The sequence below is a fragment of the Ammospiza nelsoni genome, chromosome 3, assembly GCF_027579445.1.
Source record: "Ammospiza nelsoni isolate bAmmNel1 chromosome 3, bAmmNel1.pri, whole genome shotgun sequence".
Lineage (NCBI taxonomy): Eukaryota > Metazoa > Chordata > Aves > Passeriformes > Passerellidae > Ammospiza > Ammospiza nelsoni.
The window spans coordinates 50,768,033-50,791,451 of record NC_080635.1 but is presented as its reverse complement, the minus strand read 5'-3'; the positions used below and the strand labels follow the sequence as shown (position 1 = coordinate 50,791,451).

At 40.4% G+C, this 23,419-nt stretch overlaps 1 protein-coding gene across 1 annotated transcript; it reads left to right on the top strand.

Annotated features, from left to right (window-relative positions):
- Nucleotides 1–133: 133 nt before the first annotated feature.
- IFNGR1 (interferon gamma receptor 1) lies at nt 134–22,433 on the top strand. Its single transcript, XM_059469297.1, has 7 exons — nt 134–286; nt 7,009–7,123; nt 7,510–7,682; nt 9,090–9,235; nt 9,912–10,083; nt 11,117–11,232; nt 17,458–22,433. The coding sequence occupies exons 1-7, from the start codon at nt 199–201 to the stop codon at nt 17,947–17,949; spliced, it is 1,302 nt and encodes a 433-aa protein (XP_059325280.1). The 5' UTR covers nt 134–198; the 3' UTR covers nt 17,950–22,433.
- Nucleotides 22,434–23,419: the final 986 nt, after the last annotated feature.

Sequence of the window (23,419 nt, the reverse complement as noted above, 5' to 3'; positions counted from 1 at the left end):
CCTTCCCCCGGCGCCCCCCAGGCGCTGCCCGGCTGTGACCTCCAGGCCGCCGCCCGCCCCCGCACTATCACTGCCGGGCATCCCGCCCCTTCCTGCCCGGCGCAGGCGCCGCAGCGGAGCGGGGCGGGAGCAGGCGTGGGAGCGCCGCGGGGCTCTGTGTGCGGGGCGGCGGCCTCCGCTCGGTCCCCGCCGGGCGCCATGCGGGTGCCGCTGTCCCTCCTGGCTGTGGCGGCGCTGCTGGCGCCCCGCCGGAGCGCGGCTTCCCAAGGGGAGCAGCCGCCCGCAGGTAACGGGCGGGGCGGGACGGGGGGATGGGGCGGCCCGGGCAGGCCGACCGGCTGATGGGCAGCACGTGTCACCTGCGGGGCGGCGGCACCGGCACCGGCTGTGCCCCGGCACCCTCCGTGACCGAGCGCCGCCGGTGGAGCCGCGGGCCCCGCGTCGCTGCCCCGGCCGCTGCGGGCGCAGGGAGCCGTCGGGGCGGTGCGAGCGAGCGGGCGGCGGCGGGAGGAGGCCCCGCTGCCCGGGGCTGTGCCGTGCTCCCGCCGAGGGGCCCGGCCGAGCTCGGTGGGTGCGCGGCTCAGGCTGGCCCCGGAGGCCGTCTGGCGGCGCGCTGGCGACATCAGCCTTGTCTCGGCTGTTCGTGCATTTTGGCTCGCACAGCTGGAGCGGCGTGTGCGTCGGACCGGCCTGCTCCGCTGTACTTTATGGCTTCACGTGTACAAAGGAGTAGAGAAACTGGGAAATTCGGGTCGGAAATGGGGAGCACAGGACTGGGGAGTATCGGGATCGCGGCCTGGGACACGCACAATCTGGCCAAGCACTCCTGGGGAGGGATGGCTTGCCAGAGGAGAGCAGCATGCTCTCTGTTTGCCCGGCAAGTAAATTACGAAAAAAATAGGCTTACTAGTTTCATTTTAAACGGTAAAAGTTCATTAAAAACAGAGATTGCTGTCTAATAGTCAAAAGGGAACATGCATTTAGTTTTTATTGAGACTGCTGAAATCTGGCTGTGTGCACAGGCTCCTTGGATTGTGCAAATGGAGATTTCTTGGAGTTCAGATCCATGCCCAGGTGAAGTGACTGAACTTGGTTGCCCCTGAGCATGGGCCACACCATGCTTTGGAAGTCTGCTTACCTTTGTCTGATATGGACTGGTGGTGCTAAAAATAATAATCTGCCTTCATTATTGTCCCTTAATAGTTTGCATTTTGAATATCCAGTTCATTTGACTTGGTGTCTGATTATGACTGGTGAACTTTGCAGGTATACTATCTTTTTCTCCCACTGGATCAGTAAGATAGCTCGATATGTTAAATACTGTCTTGTTTGCTCTGACTTAGTCTCTTTTTAAGGGCATGCTTTAATTGCTAATAAAATATGCCACTTCTACATTGTATTAAGAATTTTTAGGGTAAAAAGCAGTAAATCACTTGTCGAACAAACCTGCAATAATCCAGCCTAGTCCAGCACAACAGTTATCTCTGTAAACACACAGAGTAGTGCTATGATGTAGCATGGTTTTATTTGTAATGACTAATAACTTTGTTATAATATTGATGCAAGCAGATGTGCTGAACTACAGGGGAAGAATTAAGGTGGAAAGGGAAGTCTGAACCATGTTTATGATGCTGTCACATATAGGATAGCAGAATGGGTCAGGTTGGAAGTGAGCACAGTGGGTCATGTGGTCCAGCCTTTTCCTGCTCCATTATGGTCATCCTAGGGCACATGGCATAGGATAGCATCCAGGATAGCATCTCCCTCTTGAGTATTTCCAGTGAGGGAGACTCCACAGCCTTTCTGGGCAATCTATTCCAGTGCTTAGTCACTCACATAGTAAGGAAGTTCTTCTTCATATTCAGGTGGAGCTTTCTGTGCATTAGTTTCTGCCCGTTGCCTCTTGTTCTGTTGCTTGGCACCAGTGAGACAACACTCTCTCCTTTCACTCCTGCTTCAGATACTTGTGGATATTGATGAAGTCCCCTCTTGTTCATCTCTTAATGAAACAGGCCCAGCTCCCTCAGCCTTTCCTCATAATGGAGGTGCCCCAATTCCTTGATCAGTTTTGTAGCTCTCTGCTGGACCTACTCCACGAGCTCCATGTCTCTTGTACTGAGGAGCCCAGAATTTCCATGGCAACAGTTGTATGATTATTATTTCCCCTTAAATCTTACGGGGCTTTCAAAGTGCCAGTAGTGTAATACATATATTAAGGCTGAGTGTGTAATGAGGAAATGTTCAGTCATCTTCACTTTCCGTGGTAGGACACTGTTTTCCTCAGAAAAGGAACAAAGCCAGCTAACCCAGCAGCAGTTGGAACACCTGCATTTCCTGCAGCTGGGTGCCCAGTGTGCCTGCATTGATAGGCCTCTGACTCCATGCTGGAGCTGGGCACTTGTTGATGGGTACTCTCAGTCTGCATTTTAGTATCCTGGAAGACAAGGTCCGTGGTCAAGGTGAAGAAGATTTAGAGGCTATGGCAGCAGTTCAGGTGCTTCCTGCACATTGTAAGCCACATTTCCAAGAATGTGTGTCGTTCATTCAGGCAGCTGACTTCCTGTTGTGTGTGATAATCATGGTGGCCTTGTTGTTTTTTATGATTCAGATTACTGACATTCATAGCAATTTACTGTCAAACTGTAAACAAAAGCAAATTAGATGGTAGAAAGTGCTGTATTTAGATATCATCTATTATAACACTTTACAGCTATAGCAAAAGGGATGGACACTCATAAAATAGATAAAACAATATTTAGCTTGTATTATTACATCTGGTTTTTTAAGTGTCCATCTTGTGCAACTTGCTGTGGTTTTTCTCAAGATGATGATCTCAGTCTGCCTCTCCTCTTAGTACAGCTTACAACGTTGTGGATATTTTTATCATAAACAATTCTTTTAAAAACTCCATAGAACAGTGTCAAACCTCTGAGCCCTTAGAAAATAAAATTCTGTTGTAAATAGAAGCTGTCAAAATGCTCTGTCTACTATGTATAATGTTTATCCCCGATACTTAAGTTCATTCTAGTAAATATTTTAAAAATCATTAGCTTTGAATTTTACACATCATGGTACTCATTTAATTTGTAAACCAATTCCTTTGTGGCTTTGAGGTCTTTCGAGAACTTCTGGTAGAACCTTCTGCATAAATTGTTTTACAAACATTAATTTAAGCTTGTTTTCAGTAAATTTTTTAAGGAAGTACCTTCCAGTGTCATTACAAGAGAAATGCATGTCCTGGGTTTCTTTTGGAGGAATAAAGGAAAGTTGGCCAAGGCAAGCACATGCAAGCATTTTCACATACACCTCGTGGCTGCTGCCTCTTAAAAGAAAGCCAGAGTCAGCTAGCAGGTACAAAATTTCTTCATTACCTTGCTCCTGTGTGCTTGCCAGTCTGCCAGGCTCCCAACCAAGCACAGCCAACAGGCAGGTTCCCTCCAGCGGTCTGACAGGAGCAGGACCTGTTCAGTGCCTGGCCTGGCAGAGGGCACAGAGAGGGGCCATGCTAACCCAGGTGTGCTGCCTTGAAGGGGAGCGTGGCAGATGGCAGAGCCACTGCTCTGACAGACATTTCCCGTTCCTCCCCAAGGCACGTGCTTGGTGCTCCTGCAGCCTGTGGTGAGCACTGACCTCTTCCTGCTCAGTTTTGGTGCTGTAGTGCTGGGCAGTGCTCCTAACTCTCCTCTAGCCCCCACATGGAGATGGCTGGACTCTGCTTTTAGTGCACGCCATTTTTTTTTTTATTTAGAACAGATTGAAGTGAGGATATAAATAATTAAGACCGTTTTGTCAAGGTTTAACCAAATTCTAGGTAGCTGCTTGTTGGCTCTATTACCAGCAGGACTGGGGAGAGAATCAGAAGGGTAAAAGCTGGAGAACTCATGGATTGATATAAAGACAGTTTAATAGGGAAAGCAAAAGCTGTGCACATAAGCAAAGCAAGGAATTCATCCACAGCTTCCCATAGGCAGGTGCTCAGCTGTCTCCAGGAGAGCAGGGCCCCATCACGGGTAAGGGTTACTTGGGAAGACAAACACCATCTCTCCAAATGTCCCATGCTTCCTTCTTCTTCCCCCCACTTTATCTACTGGGTGTGATAAAACAAAGAAAGCAGCAATACCCCGGCCTCTTGCCAGCCCCTGTGTATCACCGTGGCTGTTACTGGAATGTTCCCAGACACACTACCAGGAGGTGATAAGTGGTGCTGCAAGCAGTGAGCAAGGAGCACTGGACTCAAATATAGAGTCAGGAAAGGAATATACAGTCAGGAAGGCGAGCCTTAGGGCAACCCACAGGAGCTAAACAGCACTTAACAGTTGCAAATTCAGTCTAGTACATCCCAGTCAAGTCTGTTATCTCAAACCCTTTGAATCCCAAGTTGAGCACAAAAAAAAAAAAAAAAGAAAAACAAGGAAATGCAGCTTTCAGGAACAGATTAAATTCTTTTTATGTATTATTTTCATCCTTAGCATTGACTTGCTGCCTTCTGAATCCATCTTTCAGAGTATTGGTTGCCTTTTTGCCACCTTTTTTTCTGTTTGGTTTTTTTAATAATGCATATGGCTGCAGAGTACTGCAGAAGCATTCAAAGGTAATGCAAGTGTATCTGATCTTTTTTCCATTTTCTTAATTTTCATGGGTGGCAAAAGCTATGAAGAGTGACTTTTTTGGATTTGTGAAAGTCATCAGAGCTCCTACCCTTTCTGGCTGCAGTTTAAGTGGATATGTGAGCTCAGGTCCCCCTATGGGCCACTTACATAAGACTTGGATTCAGTGGTCCTTGTGGGTCCCTTCCAACTCAGAATATTCTGTGAATCTGTGAGCTGACACTCCACTGTAGGTAGAGTACAGGGCTGGCACTGGGAAGGCACGCTTCTCCCAGTCAGGGGCCCAGAAGGGACTGACTGGGTACTATTGCAGTTGTAGGTCTTTAAATGATGAGTTAACCATGACTGTGGCAAAGTTCAAACTGTTGTCCTTCTTGGCCTGTTAAAGTGGCTTATAAGCCTATGATGTGTCACTTTAGGAATATAAAGATTTTTGTATTTCTGTTAGAAACAAACAAAAGGAGCAAACTTTGAAAATACACTTTTACTTGTTATTTTTTCCACAGTTTGTCTTTTCAAGCTTTCAGTTTGTGCTTTCAGTCTGTATTTCAGTGCATAAATGATGTTTAAAAGTCACATATGACTTGAATGAACTATTATGGCTGTTAGGACTGCTGTTGTCTCAGATAGCTGTACCATAAACTCTGTGTTGTGGTTTCATCAGGCCCTGTTTTGTTACGTGCATTATTGCACTTCAGCTGTGTAAGCAGTGAAGTGTGTTATTGCAGTGCTTGTGTAAGCATTATTGCACTGCTTGTGTAAGCAGTGGTGACAAATCCCTCTGTCTGTACAGTAATGCCAGAATGAGGGAAGGAATTTCAGTCTTGCACAAGATGCAAGCATCAGGCTTTGAAGGCTGTCTCATTTTTACATCTTGGAAAGGTCCAGTTCATTGAATTAAGTTTTGCTTTAGGCAGTGCATTGCTAGCTACTAGTCACCAGGGACCTCCCCAAGCCTTAGGCAGATCATGGAGGGGTCCTACTTGGTAACATCTGCTACATCCTTCAGTGCTCTGGGATCAACTCCTTATGTTAAGCAGTTTATTTTGTGTAATAGTGCACAAAAGTTAAAATTTTGTAAGGCTAGCTACACTGGCTTAAAAGTGCATATTTGAAGTAACGTTTATGTGCTTTCGCCTGTGTGCTTGACACCTCTTCTGTCAACTTGTCACCTTTTTTTTTCTTGTGGTTGTGAATTTGATGATTATGTTCCTCTTCTTCCAATAGCTGAAACACCACTCTTATTAAAACTAACCACAGTATTGCTTGCAGAATGACCTATATTAAATCAAACCTTTGTGGTTGTCAATGGCATATCTCAGCTTCTACGTATCGCTTTCAGTAATGTGTTATATTTGTGGTCTTGTTCTCAGGATGTGAAAATTGTTTACTTTCCCTAAATATATATCACAGAGTGAAGTTGTAGTACTTGCTTTGTGAACAAGAGCAGGTCTAATATGAGTTCCCTCAGCATTTTGTAAAAGCCACATTGAGAATACGAGGGGTGCCAAACCAGACACTGAGAAGCTGAGTTGAAACAGTTAAATTCAGTTGGGTGACCTTAATTTCTCTTCTCTTCCTGAGTGTCATGTGGCAGCCTTCAACATTTACAGGATCCTGTAATATTCCTTCCCCTGCAGCTGCTCCCTTGATGGCCCTCTTGAGGTTGCTGCTTGAAACAGATACTTGCTGCATATGGGAAACTGTCAGTGTTGCTTTTTATTTTTGGATTGCTTTACTACATTACCTCTGATGTTGTTTGCTAAGTACGCTTCAGATGCATTCCTTCAAATGGAACTACTTTATAGCTTCAGTGTTCAAATTCCTTACAAATGTTTGTCGTTTATTTTGGGCATCACAGCTTACTGGAAAGACTGCTGGAGTGATAGAGCTATCACTGTTAGAAAGTCATAGGGAATCCAGGCTTACCCTAGGAGGCCTGTTGTATTTTGGCCTTGATACTCCAGCTCTGGTACTATCTCCCAGCCCATCCATTCCAATTCAATTTCTGAACAGCAAGAGAAATCTGCAGGAACTGGGCTAATCTCTAACTTGAGTAAAGTCTTAGAACCCGTCTTGCTGTTATATCTGTAAAAGACCAACCCAGGGGTATAATCATCACTGCTTATGGACCTGATACAGGCTGTCTGAGGGACTTGCTTTCAGTGGGCATGTGTTATCTGATGTTGCAAGGAGGACAAAAGCTGTCTCTGCAGGAGAGGTGAGTAATAAATTAGCTCACAGGGCTCATAGGTGTTTTTACTGCTGACAGATGAGCTCATTTGGGGGAAGTATTTATGAGATTTATGTCTAGCATGTTGCTTTTTCCAAATAATTTATAAGTACATTCTTGTGTTTGAAAGGTCTGTTTATCAAAGTGCAATTGTTCTCTTCATTCTAGTGCCTTCACCAACGGGGGTTGTAGTAACATCTGAAAATTTCAAAACCGTTTTGCATTGGCAGTACCCACCTATTTCTGAAACTCCTCATTTTATTGTGGAAATCAAGCCTTACGAGTAAGTTCTTACTATTTCATTATTTCCTATACCTGATATTCTCTAGAAGCACATAAAAGTAGTCAGTCCATGGTAAATTCTCTTGTTTCTATGTGGCAAAGTCATGTAGGGTAAAGGTTGCTCAAGTGTAAATTAAGGCAAAATTTGTCAAGTTATAGAATGGTTGAGGTTGGCAGGCATCTCTGGAGGTCATCTGGTCCAAAGCCCTTGCTTGAGCAGGTCATCCATGATTATGTCCAGTTGGCTTTTGAATATCCCTAGGGGAGGAGACTCCACAACCTCCCTGCCCTCACAGGTCCTGGCCACCCTCACAGTTTTTTGTTACAGGCAGTGTATTTTACAGAATTGTTGAAATTGTATTAATTATTACTTGATCTGTTTTACAGTTTAGGTGAATATAAGGAGGTCTCAACCTGTGTGAACACTTCAACTCATTTTTGTGATGTCTCAGAGGAAATATGTGAACCTTATTCATCTCATTGGCTTAAAGTTAAAGCTGTTGTTGGGTCAGAACAGTCTGAATATGTTGAGACAAATGAGTTTATTTTGCAAAAGCATGGTAAGTTGTATCTAAACTAAACCTTGTAATTTTTTCCAAAAATTTAGAGAGTTAGTAATTATTTATTTTGCTCTGTTACTGCATTGCATTTGGGAATATCTTAAAGCCAGGAGTTCGGGATGAAAGGAAGCATGATGATTGCTTAGTAGGAACTTCATGGTGCTTACTAGCTCTTACTGAGTGTCTGAGTTGGTTTCAAAATGTCTGAAGGCAAGAAGATGATGCTGATGGTGCACTCTGAATCCTTCCCATGTTCCAGACACCATTTAGGGTGGGAAACTGTCACCAGACAACATGGATCTTTAGGAATCACTGAAGTAGCCATTTATTGCTTGACACTAGAATGCCATGAACTGATAGCTTTAGGTGTCTAGGAAATACTAAAAGCTGTAACTGGATAACTAAGTAACTAGTTTGTCATGTAAATCCTTCAGGCTGCTTTGGAAAAAATCAGACTTTAACATTAGTACTGTAAAAGTAAATTTTTTGTCTACAGTCCAATGTGGCAGGCCCTGGCATTGCATGTGCAGTGCAAAGGAAATGCAACAGAGTCAGGAAAGACCAAGAGACTTCTTACCATGCTTGTTCCCAACATACAGCTTCCAGGGAGAAGCTGGCCCATGAAGTTCTATCTGACTTGGGCTATGCTTTAACTGGAGCTGGATTTCTGCATTGCTGGAGCTGAAGGAGTGGAGTCCCTCTTTGCTTTCTGCTATGATTCCGCTTGCACTCGAGTCCTATTACTTGAAATAGTGTCTGGTTTCTATAGTTTGACAAAAGGACACAAGTCATGGTAGTAATGCTCAGTGTGACAGTTTCCAGAAAACTGGTAGCCATGTATGGAGAAAAGAGACAAAATCCTTTTCCCATTGAACAAGAAACTTGTGTTCAGTCAGACCATTAGACACAAAAAATTCACATAGGCCATTGCCATGGGAAGTCTAAAGTTTGGAGACTTTGGATGCTCATGGTGAGATTTGTTAAGCTTTACATATAGCCTTTGTTTCAGTGCAGTATTTTTTTTAACTGAGGTGATTGATGGTGGGATCTAGTCAGCAGGATCTTGTGTTTGGTTCTCATTCATGTATATGTTTAATTGCTGTAAGTTTTTTCTGTTGTAAGCTGAATTTTTATGATCTTATGTGTGTTGGAAAGTGAAATTGCTTAACAGTGAAATTCATCATGCACAATCTGTTTCCATTTTAGAAGCTGATTAGTTTATGTATCCAAATGCGTCCATTACTTCTAAGCAACAGAGAGGTCTTACCACAGCTATGCAATATTCACAGCATGGAAATAAAGTTGTAATTCTTTTCAAATCTCTGATGAATTTTGGAAAGCTAACAATAAATACTGTATTTTATGTTAAAAGTTTTGGCCTAATAGCAATGGTGCAATGTGTTGCAGGAAAAATAGGACCGCCAAAACTGAACATCTCAAGACATGGTGATGAAATCATGGTTGATATTCACCATCCTGTATTCCCTCTTTCTTGTATTGACATTTATTCGTCTCTTGGCTACTTGGTGACTGTTCGGAATAGTAAAAATGAGGTAGGTTCCAGAAATAACAGTTAAAATTCAAAACACTTGTTTACCTTAAATGCCTATACAAGGGATTTACACCTATGACACATGGAACTAATAGGTAGTTGAACACCTAAAATGCTGAGCCCATTACAGTGAGATATGTGAGCCAAAGGTCTGTATTTTAGTTGTCCAAATGAGTGCTTACTACAAAAATTAGATTATTGCATTAACTGTACACAGGATAGGTGTTACTGGATCACATGCTGCTGTGTCTGCATGCATGCAAATTTTAGTAACTTAACTTGTGTCCCTCTCATTTGTCTAAAGAGACATTTCATTTAAGAAAATTGCCTTTCAAGGTATTTATACCAGTTTATTTAGCAATCATGGAGGGTGAAGGCGAGGAAGATTACAACAGGTGTATTTACTTACAGTTAGCTTTTCATATGCATCCAGTGAAAGTTTTATGACTGTGAATCTCTACTATAAACAGCAGAAATTTTAGCTGGAAAATACTATGCTCTGATCAAATATAACATCTTAAGGTAGCCAGTACTGGTCACGCAGCTTTTGCAAGGTATATGATTGATGTGGGAAACATATCTAATAGTGTTGTAACATTTTTGGAAGTAGTGGAAGGTGCTGTAACATTGTTCTAGTGAGTCAAATGATATAACATGTCTTCCATTCTTTTTTTCAGACTGAAGAGTTCGAAGACGACAACTGTACAATGCATAAATGTAGCCTCAAAATTCCAATCCTTCCTGAAAGTTCCACTTACTGTATTTCAGCAAAAGCAAATTTTGATTTTCTGATATTTGGCACTCCATCAGAGGAAATTTGCACTCCTGTTCCTCTCAGGCAGACACTGAGTAAGAGGATTCAAATGCGATATTAAGAACATACTGAATCTGAAGACAGATCTGATCTAGCAAGTATTTGATGCTTGAGGTGCCTTTGGGAGAATAGAAAAAATAGGGAAAGCCTAGTCAATCTTTTCCAAATGCACTTTGGCAGTTCTGCCCTTTACAAATCATGTATTATTTTCAACTAACCCTGAATTTTTTGGGGGGTGTTTTTCCTGTGTTGATACTACAAAGCCTACTTCTATTGCACATGAACACTGGTGTAATTAAAAATTCACAAATGGATCATTCACTGAGCTATATGGTTTTCATAGGCATTGTCTGTTCTAGCAGCTGGCTTTTTGCTCAGCCTCATCACTGAGGGTAATGCATATATACTTTTAACTGGAAGCAACTATAAACTTATGGTCATGAAATTAAGATATTACTGTCTTTTTCTTAATTAAAGAGAACAAAAGGCAAATAGTGCCCCAAATTTTTATCTCTAAACATCTTACAAATATTTTGGTTGTACTTCATCGCGGCCTGTAATTTCAGCAGAGAGATAAAATAGATAGAAGCAGTTTTCTTAAACATACAGGAGCAGCTGGATGAGGGAGGGCATTAAGGAGATTCAGGCTAGTGAAGTCCTACTGTAGTCATTAACAATTCTGTGTTTTGGAGGATAAATATTTTCCTTTTATTGTACATAAACACTGTGTAGTTATGTCAGTTAATATGCTGTCACATAGGAGGTGTACAAATCTCATTATCTCCATCCGTCATCTCTAAGGAACAAAAAATTAATTGCAAAATTCATTTATTTCTATAAAAATGTGATTATGTTTATGTAACCTGAAAAGCTGTCATTCTAATTTTTATTTACTCCATAAAAGTCTTATGGATTAAGTTTTTCTGAGTGAAAAAAGATAGTAGATTTAAAAGTTCACACATTACAGCTAAGCACTCTGAGCTATTAAAATTTCTGAAATTATTCTAAATAATACAGCAGGGGCTTGTTTTTCCAAAATTCTTAGTAGATTTTGCTTTACCTTCTCAGGTACACATGATATCATCATTCTGTGTGTTGTTATTGGGATCTTGACGGTAATACCGACAGTGTATTGTGGCTGCAAGAAACTAAGGAAAAACAACATACAGCTGCCTAAGTCTTTGGTAAGTTCTGTAACTACTCTACATTTATGCCAATCTCTTGGGTTTCTTTGATTGGGGTTTTTTTGGCTTTTTTACCATGGTCTCATAGATATTTAGAATTTATGCCAGTCTAATATTCTGATAGCCTTTGCAACCAGATGCCTCTTAGTTTTTTAGGGCTAGACTTCAGTCTCTCTTTAACTGAAGTAGCAGTAGTTGGTCTAGTTTCAAAACTTGGTTCTTAAAAACTCCATGTGTGCATACCTAGGCAGGTTTGTGTTCACTCTAGTAGCAGAGACACAAAGCCACAGAATCACTGATTTGAGAAGACGCTTTTTGAGGTCATCTACCCAGAGCCTTTTGCTCAAGCGCAACAGCAAGTTAGCCATGAGCATATCCAGATGGCTTTTGAATACCTGCAAAGAAGGGGACTCCACAGCTCCTGTGGGAAATCTATTCCAATGTTAAACCACCCTCACAGTTTTTCTTACATTCAGAAAAAATTCTGTGTGCTTCAGTTTGTGCCCATTTCCCTTTGTCCTGTCGCAGGAGCTGTGAGATTCCTTCATTAAACGGTAGTATTGGCAATTCTGCTAATTGCTACAATATTCTTAGTAATGTGCAGAGTAAGGGGAGGGAGTAATAGCTCTGTAGGAAGAGGGAAGAAGGACATGGGGAAGTCTGTTCTCACGCTGAGCAGCCACAGGGAAGAGAAGTCTAACAGCTGCTCTATTTAAAAACCTTCCTGTAGCCATCCTTAGGAAACAGAGTGGATGTTATGTCCAGAGTGGACTATCTAAGAACTACTGTTGTAATGTTCTCCTGGTGTTGTGTTAGTCACAAATGGACTACCACAGCTTCAAAGAGCTGCCACCTGAGACAGTAGTAAACAGAAATCACAGTAAGTGTATCTTCTCAATGGATGGAGGAAGTCTCATTTATAGAGAGTAGACAATAATGTTCGATTCCATTGTCTGGCGTTCAGTTTCAAAACCCTTTAAAATGACCTCTCCACAGTGAATGCCCAAGATTCCTCTGGAATTTCTGTTCTTTGGAATAGAATATCAGGAGGCGAGATTGCTCTGACTAAGTGGAGATGCCAAGTCAGAGGTGGTTCCTTTGTAGTAAAGCGGTGATCTAGTCCACCAGCTTCTGCAGCACAAGATGATTCATCTTGTTCTGAAATTATACGCACTTCTGGTCAGACAAAATGCTTTCTAAAATTCCTGTTTGCACTGACTGTGATGAAGCCAGGGGACTCGTTTGGAGGTAGCCATTCACACTGTAGGCTTTAAAAATCCAGATGAGAGAAACCTCTCTGACATCTCCAGCTAGGCCCCAATATCAAAGCAGACACTGGAGACTTTTTTTGTCATGTTCACACCAGGGTGTTCTTCTCTGAATATGTAACTTTGTGTCCTATGTACATGGAACAGTAATTTCTGTGAAGACCATTCAAGAGCAAAAGGTGGCTCATGCAGGATTACAGTGCTGTGATCAATGGATCCAGTGCTGTACTCAATGGATCCATACTTATTTTGGGTTTCCAGTAGCACTGTGATATCTGATTTAAAGGATTAGGAAGCATAATATCACAAATAGAATGTGTGCTCCTTAACACCTGTGAGCCTCCTGATGCGTGGTCCAACTTCACACTTGAGCTCGCCTTGTAGAAACTTGTGTGTGCCCATATTCTCATTTTACTGGGCTAGATGTTACTTTGTGGTTCCTAGGTTCCAGTACCACAGTATGATTCATATGCTACATCATATTTTATTGCTAAGGAGCTGAATAAAGCCTCTAACTGTTTATAAATATTGTTAGCTAGGTGATCAGGCACTGACAGCTCCCCTGGGAAGTGGTCACTGCCCAAATCCTATTCAAGAAGCATTTGGCCCATGCTCTGAGATGTGCGGTTTAACTCTTAGGTTGCCCTGGCTGGAGTCAGGAAGTAGCCACCAATTCTTGTTCGTTCCTTCCAAAACAGGGTATTCTGTATTTCTGTCCATTTCCAATGAAGACTCTAATGACAAATATAAGTTGTAGAGCTCATAGACGTAGTTTCAATATAGGTGATGTGAATACTGTGGGAATGTAAAATGAGCAATTAATAACAAGCATAATTATTTTACGGTTAATCATTTGAAGTAATGAGCAAACAATTTAATTAATATCAATGATAAGTTTAATTATATGACATTATCTTTATAGACTTAATGGCACTTGGAGCCTGTCACTGACCTTTGAATATGTGCGAGGCATTTCTTTCTGTACAGGTTATCATAATTGTGCCATTTCTGAGCTTGTGTGAAAATAAAACATCTAGGGAGTTCTTCCATCTGTTAAAAGGCTGGGCAAGATTTCCTACTTTAGGACTGCTAATTTTCTGTGGTCTCCTTCCTGGCACGTTTAAGTAGATGCTAAAACATCATTTGAGTGACTTCCAGCAATTTGGAGTTTTCCAACTCCAAATTGGGAAAATGAAAAAGAGTAACCATCGAGCAGCTACCTTTGCGTGTCTTACATAGTCAGAGAATAGAAAAAAATTCCATTGCCAGTTAGAGCTCCAGAGCTTTTATACTGTATTTTCTATGCTGTTTGTGACTCCCAGGAATTGCTTATCAGTCGTGTCTTGGTCCTACTTCCACAGTGCAGCTGTCATTTGATACAGGCAATGAATGATTGTCTTCATCAGAAAACACGTTTGTTTAAATGCTTAAACATCATGATAAACAGTAGGATCCTACCAGGGCTATGCATATGTGAAGTGGGACAGATTCCTTTACAAGACATCATGTTAGTCTTCTGCCTGGATCAAAGGAATCTGATCTTTCAGCAGTTCAGCTGTAGTTAAAACTCCCTTTTATCTCATAAAAAGTATTGCAGGAAGCTGTCTCGTTCCACCCATTGCCTTCAGTCGTTGCAATTTGTCCTGTGACTGTTCCTGTACTAGCTTTTTGTTCTAAGATTTATGATAAGGGCATACCTACTTTTAAAGGAACCTGACCATAATTTTCTGATGTGCTGTGGGCATCTCTCTCTGCTTTAACTTCCCTGTCTTTTTCTTCAGTGTCTTTTGTATTTGAATGGTGGCAGATATTTTTGGGAGTAGAAAACATTTACTCTCAAGAGAAAAGTGAAAGTTGAGTCTTACTTAAGCCTGCTTTTCTGTTTTCTGCTGGTGGTTTTTCTGGTTCTGACAGGAATGACAGGGCTTTGCTCTTTGGTTATACAACATATATTTTTGATGTGGAGAAACTAATTGTTCCTGTAAATATTGACTGACTCTTGCCACAAATAATTGTCATGTTAGAAGACAGAAGCTGCTTCATTGCTTTTGTGAAAACTTTTTTTTCCCCTGTGAGCATTTATAGGGGGCAGTAACATAGTCTTCTCTTTATAAAGTTACATAGCATTCATGTTTTGTGGAACCATGCAAAGACCACAAAGATTTTTGCCATCATCCTAATAAGATTTGGAATGGAGTTCTCAAACTCTCCTTCATTAAATGTCCGCCTGAAAATTACTTGGAACTCATAGGTGTACACATCGTTAGACAAGGAATTAAAGAAAGAATTAGTAATTACCTTAGCTGTTATGGGTTCCTTGGGATGTGTTATTTATCTGTGTCCTTGAGCCTGCCTTTCAGCAGTGTGTCTCACTAGTCTGTTGAGATGGTGAAAGCCCTGAAAGCTCAGGTCCTGTTATTGGAGATGGGAAGTTATGTGAGTACCTGCACATGCCAGGAAATGCTGCTGATACCCATCACTGGCTGTCAGTTTGCTATGTAATGTGAATAAAAGAAAAATATTAACTCACCTATAGTAAATAATTTTCTTCAAATGGCAACTGTATCATAATTACCCTTGTTGCATAAGATCTTTTGAGTGTTACTGTAATAAGCATTCAGTTCCTGTAATAAACTGATTCTTATCTTTGAATCTAGAAACAACTGCATGATTTGCTAAATTGTCTTGTAGTTATGACTCAGTGGCTTTTAGAAAACCTTTGATACCAGGAAGCACATGGGACTTTTTTCTTCTGATCGCTTCCTTCTTTCATGAATGGGAATAGGAGTGTCTTTGCACCATCTTGCCTTGGTCAGAAACTTGTCAAGAGAAAAATGGGTTTCCTTTTTGAGAAGTCTTGGATGTTCTTGTTCAGAGAATATGTGTTTTATCCCCAGTCTCAAAGTTTTGCCAGTGCTCACTGTGAAATGCTGGACCTGTGTGGAATGCAAGGTGATCCCTTAACACATTTTAGGATTGTGATTTTTTTAGAGCTGTGTGAAAATCCTAAAAGGACAGAAACAAGAACTCACTGGATTTTGTTTTTAACTTCTGTTTAGCCTGCACTGGTATGGGGAGAGATGGAAAGCTGAAAATGCAGCTTTTGACTATGGTTTCTGTATTACTTTCTTGTAATTCACATTCCTCAAGTATTCCACCTTACACAGAGAATTACCTTCCCTTGTCACTTGCTGTGTGGTTATTAGAGTCAGATGTTTGCTGACTCCCACCCCAAAAAAACTATAGATGCTGGTTCCTTCAAGATCAGTGTTGTATAGCATGAGTACCCAATATTCTGGGTATATACCCAATATACTTGTATAAAGAGATTCTCAAAAAGTGTATTAATCCTTTATGGTGTTCTTAACATTTTCAGTATCTACTCAATATTGATTGTAATCTGTTACTTGCAACTAACTTTTAAGTATCTGCTTCTTATGAATGAGTGGTTTCCATGAATTCTCATGGAAATTTACTCTGAATATTCTTTATGTAGTATTCTATTTCCATAACAGAAAATGAAGATCCAGAGACACTGATGGTTGAGTGGCAGCTAGTTGTAGTGTGTCAGGAGCCACCTGAATGCACTTTCCAGTGGCAACCCTTTATTCCCTGGGGGATTGCCTCACCTTAGTGATGTTCACACAGCTGTTTGTAAGGCTAACTTAGATGACCAGTAACTGCTCTTCAGGGAGTGTTTGCTTGACTTGTGGTGATGTTTGGCTGGTTGGTTTTCCTAACTTGTGATGCTTTTATTGATCCAGCCTTAGCCACAGAGTAACATACAGGTATCAGGGCTGCTGAGGGGTAAGGTAATCAGACTGAAGTGAGAGATGAAAGCAGTTTCTGTTGAAGTCAGCGTGCTCTGAAGGTAGGAATGTAAAGCTACAGTCTCACAACCTTTTAATCAGAGAAGATTCTTGAAAAGCAGAGTCAGATTGGATCATCTGGTTTTGATGGCCCTCTCAGTTCTTACACTTGTACAGACTGGGAGGTTCTTTGTGTCTGTTTGTAATTTTTCTTAATGTTATTTTACTTCGTCTTTCCTTCTCCTGTACACATCTCTTTCTTCCAAATTTGACTCCATCGGAATTTTCAGGCAGATTATTTTTTACAAAGTATCTGAAAAAAACAATGATTGTGTATTGCATTAAGAAATCCATGGATCTGTACTACTTGATATTGTGTGATACACATACATAGTGAATTAAAAAATTTGTGAAAGGACACTATTAACTCTTTCTCCCTAGGTGTTCTGCTATCTTTAGGGAACACCATCAAATAGCTAAAAATTTACCCTACTTTGTTTTTCATTTGTATGCACTCTTGAAAAGACATTAAAAAAAAGTCTAAAGAATCTAAGCAGCCTGAAGGCCTACTGTAATTGTTTAAAACAAGCTGGGGCCTGGCCATTGAAAGAATTCATACAATCAACTCGTGGAGAGATTTCAAAGAGAAACATGAAAGTTTGTTGCAGCATTGAGGGACTGCTTAGTGGCTCTGTGAAGTAAGCTGAGAGACTTCAGCATAGAAGCGGCTACTGGGTGTGTTGTTCACTTCCCTCCTGGTTGGGGCAGGTGCCAGAAATTATCACAGGCACTGAGTTGCACTCATTAGCTATAGAGTATGAAAGGTTTCCCCAGCTGAAGAGTATTACATTGTGGTATTGTTTTGCTGCTTTCCTCTATGTTGGAAACTTCACAAGGTAGTGGGTGACATGAAATGGATTTGATCCTTGCAAATATGCTTGCCCAAAGTAAGCATTTTTGAGATCTTGCATACAAGTGTTACTGGAACAGTTGAACTCATGGACATAGGCCAGTGACTGTGCCAGATTTTAATTTTGCAGTTTTGTTTTAGAATTGGTAATAATGATGTTAAATTTGTTATTATCAACTTACATATTTTTCCAACTTTCAAACTCATAGTTGTTTGGTTTTTTTTTTTTCCCATTTAGGTCAGTGTGATGAGAAACCTGAACACGGGTGCCCTAATGGGACCAAGATCAGAGGGGAAGTATATGTCTGTGATATCAGCCCACTCGGAGTTGCCAGTGAATGGTGAAGTAACCTTGCTGGTGATAGAGCCAAAAGAACAAACTGTTAGTCCTGTCAGTTCCTGTGATGGAGAATCTTCTGTCCCTTCCCCAGAGGCACCAGCCAAAGCAGAAGAGGTGCCTGTGCAGGAAAGCACAGAGGAGGTGTCTTGTGATGCTGATGAACAGAATTGCGAAGGAAAAGAGAGTTACTTCATTTCTAACAGTAGCCAAATGGATATTTGCAGTAAGTCTTCAGGGTCAGAGATTGCTACCACAGAAACACAGCAAACAGTGGTTCCAAGCAGCCGCTTCAAGTTTTCTGGCTATGACAAGCCTCATGTTCCATTGGATATGCTGATGATAGATGTTGGTGAAGAGCAGCCTGTGAATGCTTACAGGCCAACTGAGTAGCCAGGATGAAGTGCTGAAGTGCTTAACCACAACTCAGAAAGAACAGCATTACTAAAGCTTGTGGAAAGTCTGGGTTAAATTGTGAGCATCTGCAAGTTGTACTTGTTCTGATCAGTGCACAATTGAAAATAGTACCTGAAAATGGCATAAGAAGTGTGGGGAAATTTCATAATAACCACTTTTTAAAATGCTTTTATATATCATATAACTCATTATTTCTTATTTGGAATAGGGCTGTGGTTTTTAACAATACTCTATAGAAAACATACCATCAACTATAAAACAGCAGCTCTACTATTATTCACTTCTGCTTCAAATCTTGTTCAAAATTAGTTCAATGAACATAATGCTTAAGAAATACTTCACTTGATTATGATAGACGTGCAAAAAGTATTTGAGAGTTTTTACTATTACTGGAGGTATCCTCTTGCTTATCTTCTTCTTTTGAAGAGTATTTTTATATTAAGTGCTCTTACTTCTTTTAAATAAGATTATACCTATAAGCTCTTCCTGTGTATCTTAAGAATTTGATTCCATGTCAAAGAAGTAAGAAGTAATGGTCATAAACTAAGAACACAAGAAGTTCACCTCAACATGAGGAAGAACTTCTTTGCATTGAGGGTGGGTGCCAAAGCACTGGAAGGGGCTACCCAAGGAGATCATGGAGTCTCCCTTTCTGAGGACATTCAACACCCACCTGAACTCATTCCTGTGTCAGCTGCTCTAGGTGACCCTGCCTTGCCAGGAGGGTGGACTGCATGATTTCCAGAGGTTCCTTCCAACTCTAACAATTCTGTGAATTTGTAGTCTTTGCTGTTGACTTCAGTACAGCAGCACCCATTTGGATCACGTAGTGGTGTGAATAACCATGTCACATTCTGGCAGAATGTATTAGCAAGCTGACTGATCATCACTGAGAAAAAAAGGTATAATGAGTGGTTGCACAAATTCTTTAGAAAATGTCCTCAAAATTCAAAAGCCTGGTTTCTTCTGGGACACTTCCATCCTAATTTTTAGAACAATATGTTCTCTAAATAGAAATGAATAGAACTTCTTCCAAGCATGTTTTCTAGCAGGATGAAAATCACTGCCATTTCCCCTGTTTCAATAACATAACTCAGGAACTACGTAAAATCACCCTCTAAAAATATGTCTCAATACGACAGAAAAGTAGTGTGATTAAGTTGTACTTCATAAGTTTTATTTTCATCTGACAGCCTTCTGAATTTTGTATCATAGAGTTGTAGTTTTGAAAACTGAGGAATAAGAACTTTATATATATTTTTTCATATTGAAATCCATGCAATCCATTTATTTCCCTTTAATCAAGATTCAATATGTATTTTCTATTTGTAGGAAATATTTATAGCAATTTTAATGAAGTTTAGTTCAGGAAAAAAGAACACTTCACGGGTACAAGTTGGTCCATTTAAACAAAATTGTGGGTTTGTTTTAAAAGACATTTCTATAGGATGATCAGAATTGTTAGCCTGTTACAGCAGGCTAAATTTAACAATTTTAAAGGGAAACCAGTGTCACAGTACTTCTGTCCTTATGTTTCTCAGTGACATGAGTATTCTTAAGGTGAAGTTAGTTTATACAGCTGTTTCAGGAGTGCCTCTGTTCTTGTCTATATCAGATATTGACCACAATGGTACAAAAGATTTAAAGACAATAGCTATTTTTCCCATCACTACTCACAGGAAGGATAACAGATAGGTTACCAGGGTTTTGATAATTTTAGGAAAAGCCAAATCAAGCAGGTGAATTTTGTAATTATGATGTAATGGAAAGCCCAGTTAGTAATTGTTAGCTGGCTGTAATTTGTTCCTGCATTATATTCAAACATAATGAGACCCTTTAGCAACTTTCTCAATGTCATGTTCTGGGTTGTGTTCCTAGAAGGCAGTGCTTAGTGACTTACTGCTCAGATGCACTAGTGTGTACCCCCATGGCAGAGGTACAGAAAATAACACTTTTGGTGTTACGAGAAGGCTTTTTGAAAATCAGCATTAATTGCACTTGAAACTTCAGTTAAACTGACTTTCCAGGTAGTGATGCTGTTCATCGCTGAAGCTCCTAGAAGGCTGTCTACAAAGTAGATGAGCAGCTGTGTCTTGTGCAGAGATGGGAGTTGATGTAATTTCTTTCTGAGTTTGGAGGTTTATTGATGAATATGAATTGCAGTAAATACCTCAGGAATTTATAAATGTCAGAGAAGTGCTTAAGTTAAACTTGGCTCTGAAGGGATAAAGAGAACATTAGAAACTGTAAAGTTAGTCTTGTTTTTGGGAACAAGTTTCTGACCAGACAGTTTGCTGAGTATTTTCTTTGCAACTGCTCAGAGTATTTAACCTTGCACTTGGTAGCTTGTTTTCCTTCTGTCAGTTTTGTCAAAAAAAAAGAGGTCAGGAATTAGCTCTGGCAGTTGTTGGATTTGATGTATCTGCCACAAAACCAAGATTCTCTCAGAAGCATGTTATTTTTTTTAAAACTATGTTTACATTCTTAGCAGTTCATCAGGAAACCCTGTTGCTGTTAGAACTAAGACTTAGCATCTCAGTTTTGTGTGAGCTAAGTGTTTCATTGTTCTGGAAGATTTTCCTTTGCTGACACAATGGAAGAGGAATGCAGATAGACACATCTTAAAACCAAGTCACTATCTCAGGTTCTTGTCTCTTGCCCCTGCAATGCAACTACATTGTACATTCTTCTGAATCTTTCAAATCACATGGAGTCATGTGTGAGTAAAAGGACCCAGCCAGGAGCTAGGCTATCATTAAGAACATCAATGTTAAGATGAATAAGAAATGACTCAAAAATATATCATAACATAGGGGGAAAAATTGTCATGGCAGATAGTCACATGTATTGGAAAGGTGGTGTTATTTTAGAAGCTGAGAATCAATAACAGCAGTGTGAGTGCTTTGTACTATATCACATATATATCCAACAGACCTGCTCTTGAAATAAAACAAGGTTAAATATACTTTTAAATCAAAATTTCTGAGCTGTAAATATAGAAGCCACTGAACTAGCACCATCTGTGCAATCTGTGTTCTGTGTGCTTCATACTTACCTAGTGGCGCAGGGATAGTTTAGATGTTTAAATTGCCCAGGCCAGCTTAGAGCTTTTCTGATTGTGAAATAAAGAATTTTGAGAGTGCACAAAGCACAGGATTCTTTTACTTGCTTTGACTAGCTGAAAATGTGAGGCCACAGTGAGACAAGATGTGTTTCTGGGTCAGTAAGCTCTGTTACCGCCAGTCCTGTTTTTAGCAGTTGCCAGTAGTGGTATTGAAAGCCTAAGAGTAGGGCAAGTCATGGTGCTAATCTGGATACAATCCAGCAGCTTGGAATGTGACGATTTCTTGGGAATGGAAATGCCTTTTCAGCTACAGCTGGTTAGCTTTGCTTTTGCAAGTTCTGTAATGCCAAATATTGCCATGTCATTTGTAACCTGTCAGGTAGTATTTATCTATACATTTTCACCTAATTGAGTTAGCTTAATTGATTAATAATCTTGTGATTAAGTGGTTTGCTTGAGCTTCTGAATATTCATTCATTGCACCTTGATCCAGAATATGAAAGTGCCTAACATTTATACATTGAAAATAATTTAATATTCATGCCTTTTATAGGGCTATCAGCTATCCAGTGTGACACACTTAGAAGGTTTTGCTACTTCAAACTTTTTCAGCTGATTTTTACTCTTGTCCTGGCTCCTTAGCACTCCTCCCTTTCTCTCACTTCAAGGTGATTTGGGTGATGAGGTAAGACTCCCCTGTGAAAGAGAACTTCCAAAACTTTGGCCTCATACCTGCCAACATGTTTAAGAACTTCTTTAGTTCTTGTTCTTGAGTGGACATTGTAATTTTTATTACTAGATGTGCAGTTAACAATGAGGTATTATGGCAGTATTGTGCACTGGCACAGAAACATCAAATCTGCTTTTGTGTGGTTTTCCACATAAGTCAATAATTAGTTTAAAAAAAAATTGTCAAATATACTGACATCTGTGCAAACAAGACAGTTGCCTGGAACAGATGCACATACTTTTATTTTTTTTTTATCCTTCATAGAAGATTGCAAAAAAAGAAACTTGTATGAGAAAACCTGTTTTTCTCAGGTTATTAAGAATAGCCAGTTGCTCTGAAGTGGTTCCATGTAAGCAGTTGAGTAAGTAAGAGATGTTGTACTTGGCTCACATTAATAGTTTCAGCACATATTAAAAACATACAACCAAAATGACAAACCAAATACAAAGCACCTTTTATCTTAGGAAAAGGTGACCTGTGTAGATTCCTTTAGTGTGTTTTTTTGTAGTTCAGTCCCTTAACTATGAAGTTCTTGTTTATTAATACTCTGTCTAGATTCTCTAAATGGATGCCATCATTGGGCTGAAATCTGTAATGAAAGTCCTGTAAATAGTGTACAGTTGAACCATTTTTATATGTAAATAAAAAAAAATCTAAGAAGAAAAATGTGTGTCCTTGCCTCTTTATGACTGTTAGCTTTTGTTTTGAAGCCTAAATGTGCTTTTGAAGCTCTCTCAGTTCGTGTTACTTACATGGTGTATGCTTGAGCTTTATTGAGAACCAAAATACTGTTTGGGGGAGATGTGTGTGGCCCATCTGTGTGTGTGGATGCGTGCAGCAGTTCCTGGATCCTACTGACCATCATCATCCTCAGCATTGAAGTTTCTCTTTTGCCCTTTGATGTTGTTGATGCAGCCTGCAGTAACTTAAGTCCAGCCCTCCTGGGGCTGTTTCCTTCTGTTCTATTTAAAAATTATGGAAAAGGATTAAATGGTCAAACCATTTGAATGGATTAATTGCTACAGAGAGGAAAGCTGATCTTCCTTGGAACTTACTGCTGTTCATTAGAAGTTTAAAGATCATAGAAGTCTTATTTGTGTGATGTTTTAATTTCTGCTGTCTAGCCACAGCTTGAAGGAGGAAAAGCATTACAAGCAGAGCAAACAATGAGCAGGCAAACCAAGAGGTTCTGCCTGCCAGCTTGCTATGTGTCCTGCAAAATTAATCCTGCAGTTGTCACATCCTTGCAATGTTCACAGTACAGCAGTATGAGTATTGACTCTGATACAGCTTTTTTTTCTATGCCAACATCACTTGAAAAACAAACTCAGACTCAACATCCCTTCAAAAATGCCTTTTCAAAAAAGAGTGAATACAATCCTTTCAGACTGAAAATACAGAGCGAAAAGAACAAAAATAAATACACTTTGTTTTCTTTCTGGACACAACTGTGTTGTGTTATGTTTTGTGGCACATCTAAGTTTATAGCAGCTCAGTTAATAGCAGGAGGGCATGTGCAGTTCCATTCCAGAAGACAGGAACTGTATGTACTGTTGTGTGCTTTCTGCTACCAGGTTTGGGAGAGTTGAGGCCTCTGCTAACCTCCTCCTGCAAATGTGATCAAGTGTGAGATAAATTATAGCAAGGAAGGA

Bases quoted from the DNA above. Each gene is read 5' to 3' on its own strand.
- IFNGR1 (XM_059469297.1), top strand. From the start codon at position 199: ATGCGGGTGCCGCTGTCCCTCCTGGCTGTGGCGGCGCTGCTGGCGCCC. The intron at 7,124-7,509 runs GTAAGTTCTTAC...TCTGTTTTACAG, and splicing joins GTGGAAATCAAGCCTTACGA to TTTAGGTGAATATAAGGAGG. The intron at 7,683-9,089 runs GTAAGTTGTATC...AATGTGTTGCAG, and splicing joins GTTTATTTTGCAAAAGCATG to GAAAAATAGGACCGCCAAAA.